General features: G+C 57.4%; 1 protein-coding gene across 1 annotated transcript; it reads left to right on the forward strand.

Moving 5' to 3' along the window:
- Nucleotides 1–5,130: 5,130 nt before the first annotated feature.
- On the forward strand, nt 5,131–5,952 carry LOC109739286 (uncharacterized). Its single transcript, XM_020298367.4, has one exon. It carries the CDS (start codon nt 5,318–5,320, stop codon nt 5,684–5,686), a length of 369 nt encoding a protein of 122 aa, XP_020153956.1. The 5' UTR covers nt 5,131–5,317; the 3' UTR covers nt 5,687–5,952.
- Nucleotides 5,953–6,265: the final 313 nt, after the last annotated feature.

A 6,265-nucleotide genomic window follows, 5' to 3' on the forward strand; every position in this document is an offset into this window, starting at 1 on the left:
TGCAAACAGAGTTAGACCACGTAAAATTCGAGTAAGCAGTTTAGCGTTTGTGTTATTTTACTGCACGGGTATCATGTTTTGGTTGCATCTTTCTACCCGTTGCGGTCGATGATGATACTGATGCAGCTGACGACGATGTGGTTGACAAGGACAACGATACAATGAGCAGAGACGCGTTTACAAATTATAAGGGTACAGTTTGACAACATGTGTAGAGAGATTATGCGGTGCAACACAATTGTATTCCACGGAGTAGGTCACAATATATACAAGAGATGTCTTGCGTGACAAGAAAACTAACCCTACCATATCTCTAGGAGTCAACTATACAAGGCTAGAGAAGATAGGATTAGAAGTACAATACGTCACGTTCAACACCCCCCCCCCCCCCCCCCCCCCCCCCGCGCAGTCGAAGCGTTGGCGTCGGCGATGCAAAGACTGGAACGGAACTCCTGGAATGCAGCGGTTGAGAGCCCTTTGGTCATAATGTCGGCGAACTGTTGGGTGGTCAGTACATGAAGAACCCGGAGCTGACCCAACTGAACCTTCTCGCGAACAAAGTGAACATCAAGTTCAATGTGCTTGGTGCGCTTATGCTGCACCGGGTTGGCCGCGAGGTAGGTGGCCGAAACATTATCACAAAAAACCACCGTAGCTTTCGGGATTGAAACCCGAAGTTCGCCAAGTAGTTGACGGAGCCAACAAGTCTCGGCAACGACGTTGGCGACGACACGATACTCGGCCTCAGCACTCGAGCGGGAGACGGTGGGCTGCCGCTTAGAGGACCATGAGACGAGCGAATCACCGAAGAAGACACAATAACCCGACGTAGAGCGGCGAGTGTCAGGACAACCGGCCCAATCCGCATCAGTGTAGGCATACAGCTCAGTGGAGGCGGAGGCACGAAGACGGAGACCAAAGGTCGGTGTGCCGCGAATGTACCGGAGAATGCGCTTGACCAGAGACCAGTGAACATCACGAGGTGAGTGCATATGCAAGCAGACTTGTTGCACAGCAAACTGAATGTCCGGTTTGGTGAGCATGAGGTACTGAAGAGCACCAACAATACTGCGGTAGAGAGCGGCGTCAATGGCAGGCTGTCCAGCAGTGGCAGAGAGCTTCGGCTTGGCCTCGGCAGGAATAGCAGTAGGTTTGCAATCGGTCCTGCCAGCACAATCCAAGAGATCAAGAGCATACTGTCCTTGATGAAGAAAAAATCCGGAGGAATCATGTCGCACATTAATGCCGAGGAAGAAGTGCAATGCGCCCAAGTCCTTCAGCCAAAACTCAGAACCGAGGCGACCAATGATGTCGCGAAGTAGATCCGCGCGAGAGGCGGTGATGACGATGTCATCAACATACAGAAGAAGCATGGCGACATGATCAGCTCGATGAAGCACAAATAGCGACGTGCCAGAGGTGGTGCTGCGAAAACCAAGAGCGGTGAGAAATGTTGCGATGCGTTGATACCACGCACGAGGCGCCTGTTTCAGACCATAGAGAGACCGTGATAGCAGGCAGACATCATCAGGGCGGGTAGGATCAACAAATCCAGTAGGCTGCTTGCAGAGAACACGCTCCTGGAGATGACCGTATAGAAAAGCGTTGTTGATGTCGAGCTGATGAGCAGGCCACTGACGTGAGGCGGCAAGCTGAAGAACCACACGAATCGTAGCGGGTTTAATGACCGGAGAGAAGGTCTCCAAGAAGTCAATACCGACACGTTGTGCAAAGCCGCGAACAACCCAACGAGCCTTGTACCTGTCCAGAGAGCCATCCGGGAGAAGCTTATACCAAAATACCCACTTGCCGGTGATGATGTTGGCACCGGGTGGACGAGGAACCAATGTCCAGGTCCGGTTGGCGACGAGGGCATCATACTCGGCGCGCATAGCCGCAAGCCAGTGTGGATCACTCAATGCAGAGCGCACCGAGCGCGGTACTGGAGAGATCACCGTGACGCTGAGATTGTGATAGCGTGGGTTTGGTTGATGTATCCCGTCTTTAGCGCGCGTCACCATGGAGTGATGAGGCGGCGGAGGCGGGGCCCGAGCCCGACGGCGAGGCGGAGGCGCAACCTCTGTTGCGGAAGAGGATGAGGATGGGGCCGCGGGAAAAACCGCGGGTGACGAGGCCACGGCCGAGGCCGCAGGCGAGACCGCATGCAACGGCGAAGGAGCCACCGGCAAGGCCGCGGGTGACGGAGACGAGGCCACAGGTGGCGGAGACGAGGCCGCGGGCGAGGCCGTGGGTGGCGTAGACGAGGCCGCGGGTGGCGCAGACGTGTCCGCGGGTGAGACCGCAGAAGACGATGGCGAGCCAGCGGGAGAGGCCACAACCAACGTGGGCGCGGGCAAGGCTGCGGCCAGCGTGGGTGCAGTCGGGAGCGTCGGGGAGGCAGCCGGGGACCCGGCCGAGACGCCTCCCGAGGACGCCGCCAGGCCAGCAGAAGCTGGCGTCGAAGCCTCCAGGAGCGAGGCCGGCTCCGCCTAAGCCGACAGAGGAGGCCTCGCCAAGGGAGCCGAAGGGTGCGCCGAAGGTGCATGCATGCGCGGCGGAGGGAGCGCGAGGGCTCCTCGAGGGCGTAGAAGGGAAGGATCCGAGGATGGCGCCGCTGTGGTAGTAACCTGCTGAAAAGGAAAAGCAACCTCATCAAAGTAAACGTGCCGCGAGACAAAGACACGGCGAGAGACCGGGTCGTAGCAGCGAAATCCTTTGGTGTTGGGTTGATAGCCAAGAAAGACATAGGCAAGAGACCGCGACGCAAGTTTATGTAGAGCAGTGGCAGTGACGTTGGGGTAGCACAAGCAACCGAAGATGTGGAGATCGTCGTAGGAAGGAGGAGACCCGAACAGAAGGTGATGAGGTGTATAGCTCCATCGCGGTTTGCACGGCCGGATGTTGAGAAGAAGAGTGGCGGTGGCGAGAGCATCTGGCCAAAAGCGTGCGGGCATGTGTGCATGGAAGAGCAACGCACGGACACTCTCATTGAGGGTGCGAAGAACACGTTCAGCACGACCGTTTTGTTGAGATGTGTATGGACATGTAAGACGAAAAATGGTGCCATGAGTGGAGAGAAGATGTTGAATGACGAGGTTATCAAATTCTTTTCCGTTATCCGTTTGAAGGTGCGCAATGGTGCGATGAAAGTGGGTGCGGACATAAGCATAAAATGAGTGGAGAGTGGAGGCAACATCGGATTTACGGCGTAGCGGAAAAGTCCAAGTGAAGTGAGAAAAATCATCTAAGATCACAAGATAATATGATAAACCCGAGTTGCTAGGCACGGGAGATGTCCAAACATCACAATGAATAACATCAAAGGGAAAAGTAGCTATTGATGTAGATGAAGGAAACAGCAAACGAATGTGTTTTCCGACGCGACAAGCATGACAAGTATGTGTCGCGTATTTATTACATGAAAAAGGAAATGTGCTCAAAATTTTATGAAGAGCGTCGGCGCCGGGATGACCAAGTCGAGCGTGCCAAAGCGAGACGTCGGGATGAAGAGCAACCGGGCCGCCACTCGTCGTAGGACCGCATGGGTAGAGATCGTCGGGGGAATCACATCGGTGCAGAACCCTCCGGGAGCGAGCATCCTTGACAGAGAAACCAAGAGCGTCAAACTCAACAGTGACAGGATTTTCACGAGTAAGAGTACGAACGGAGCATAGGTTTTTATTAAGGATGGTGAAACAAGCACATTATTAAGAGTTAAAGAAGAGGAGGGAAACGGGAGGGAGGAAGGACCATGATGGGTGATGGGAAGGGAGGAACCATCACCAACCATGATGCGAGAGTTGAAGGGATAGGGGAAGGCACGGGAGAGGATACCGGGGTTGGAAGCCATGTGAGCGGCAGCGCCGGTGTCCATATACCAATCGCCACCTCCGCTGTAGTTGCTCGGCGAGGGCGCGACATGAAGAGCGGAGAGGAGGGCGGGATCCCAGACACCGCCGTGGGTTCCGCCATACGCGCCATAAGCTGGGGGGCCACCATATGCCGCCGAACCGCCGTAGGGCGTAGCACCACCATATGCCGCGGGTCCGTGGGCAGGCGTGGTCAGCAGTGCCTGATGAGAGGCCGGCCGCGGACCGAGGATGCCCGGAGCAGGAGGGCGAGGGACGGGCATGGAGTACGCATGTACAACACCCGTCCAGGGATTGTACCCCGACAACCACGGTGGAGGAGGAGCGACTGCGGTGTTCGCGGGCGGGCGCTGCACGGCGTTGGAGTTGCAGGCTCGACCCCCGCGGCCCTTCTGCTTGCGGCCACCGGAGGGGGCGGGCGCGGGAGGCGGGGTCGGAGTAGGAGCACGTGGCGCAGTCGGGGCAGGAGGCGCGCCGGTGCCGGCGGCGAGGCCGACGTGGAGCGCGGCGTGGGTCGCCTGCCGAGTGGAGTGACGAAGTCGCTTCTCCTCCATGCGAAGGTAAGTGACCGCCTTAGCGTACGTCGGCGTGATGAGGGAGAGGTTGGCGGCGGACTGGCCGAGGTCGGGGTGGAGGCCCCGAAGGAGGTTGGTGAGGAGGACGAAGTCGTCGATGTTCATGCCGACGTGGCGTAGCTCGTCGGCGAGGACCTTCAGCCACGTGCAGTACTCATCGATCGAAAGATCGTTTTGCTGCATAGTGAAGAACTCCCCTTGAAGGAAGACGCGGCGTTGGAGTTGATTGTCGAGGAAGAGGTCACACAGCCGCGTCCACATAGCGTACGCCGACGGGTCGCGGGAGTTCACCATGTTGAAGAGGCTGCCGGAGATGGTGAAGAAGAACCACTTGACGATGCAGGCGTCCACAGCCAGCCACTCGTCATCGTCCTTCATGTCGCGAAAGTCGACGCTCCCGTCAACATGCTCGATGAGACGGTAAGAGCGGAACAGCAGCGTGAAGTACGTGCGCCACGCGTTGTACGATGGCGAGTCGAGGTCGGGGACGACGGGTACATGGTCTTTGATGTAAAGCTCGTTGAGGCGGTCGGAGGTGAACATGGCATCGGCGAAGGAACCGGCGTCGGATGGGTCGGCCTTGGAGCGAGACATAGTGGTGGCTTAGGGTTTGGGTGGTGACAGAGGGAAGGGGTCGGCCTTGGAGCGAGACCTTATCCACCCGTTCGCCGCCCTCCGCTTTATTAACCCCGCCACCATTCTCGGCTCCGTTCCATCCCATTCCCATCCCACCACCTTTTCTGAGCAAGCAAAAGCAGCGAAGCGGACGAAAACAAAATCCATCTCATCTCCTCTACTCTGAATTGCGAATTAAACCCACCCGTAAACCCTCCGATTCTTCTTCTTCCTCTCGCGGCGCGAAGCAACCAATCAATGGCGGTGGCGTCGGGGCCCGCGGCCACGTTCTCCGCCCGCCCCGCGGCGCCGGGCGCCGGCCGGCTCTGCTCGTGCGCCGCCGCGGCCACCGGCGGGGCGAGGTTCCGCGGCGCCGACGGGAAGTGGTGGGCACCGCTGCTGGGTTGGTCGGGCCAGCCCGACTACATCGACGCTCAGCCGGCGCCGGAGGAGGAGCGAGCTGCTGGTGCAGCAGGGGCGAGGCGGTTCGGGGTGCTGACGGAGGAGAAGGCGCGGCAGCTGCGGATGCGGATGATGGAGACGGAGAGCTTCCACGACGCCATGTACCACTCCGCCATCGCCTCCCGCCTCGCCTCCGCCGCGCGCGACGGCGACGCCAAGCCGTAGAGCGAACATCTCAGCTCCCCGGCCGGCGCGAGCGCGGAGCCATGCGGCACGCGCTGGCTTCTGTCTGTCCTCCTGTTGATCGTTACTGTACCCGAACTCGAAGAAGTGGGCGGTGATATTTAGGATAGGGCCCCTTCAGACTCCCCTAAAACTAGTAGCTAGCACCTGAATGTACAAAAGTAATTTGGTTGTACTGTACTAGATGATTTATGTTTCGGTTTGCTCAGTGTTTTACTGCAGCGTAAATATGATTTATGTTTCGGTTTGCTCAGTGTTTTACTGCAGGCGTTGGTTACGCTCAATCCAACTTTCTGGTGAAAACATGGTCGATTATCAAATTCAGATGCTTGCGAGCTGCCAAAATGACCACTGATTGCATCCAGGCTGAAGGCTCGCAAGGGCGCAGTTGCACGTCGTCTTCAGCAATAATTAACCCATGGGACTTCGCGTCCCTGTCGACCCATGGGTTATTATAAAGAGGATTAACACATCGCACGTCATCGCCATTTGATTCAACTCTATGTTGTAAGCTGCCGAGCTGCCATTGGCCGGCTCATCGTGGAGAGACTGACACCGACC

This window comes from Aegilops tauschii, chromosome 3 (genome assembly GCF_002575655.3).
Source record: "Aegilops tauschii subsp. strangulata cultivar AL8/78 chromosome 3, Aet v6.0, whole genome shotgun sequence".
Classification (NCBI taxonomy): domain Eukaryota; kingdom Viridiplantae; phylum Streptophyta; class Magnoliopsida; order Poales; family Poaceae; genus Aegilops; species Aegilops tauschii.

Bases quoted from the DNA above. Each gene is read 5' to 3' on its own strand.
- LOC109739286 (XM_020298367.4), top strand. From the start codon at position 5,318: ATGGCGGTGGCGTCGGGGCCCGCGGCCACGTTCTCCGCCCGCCCCGCG.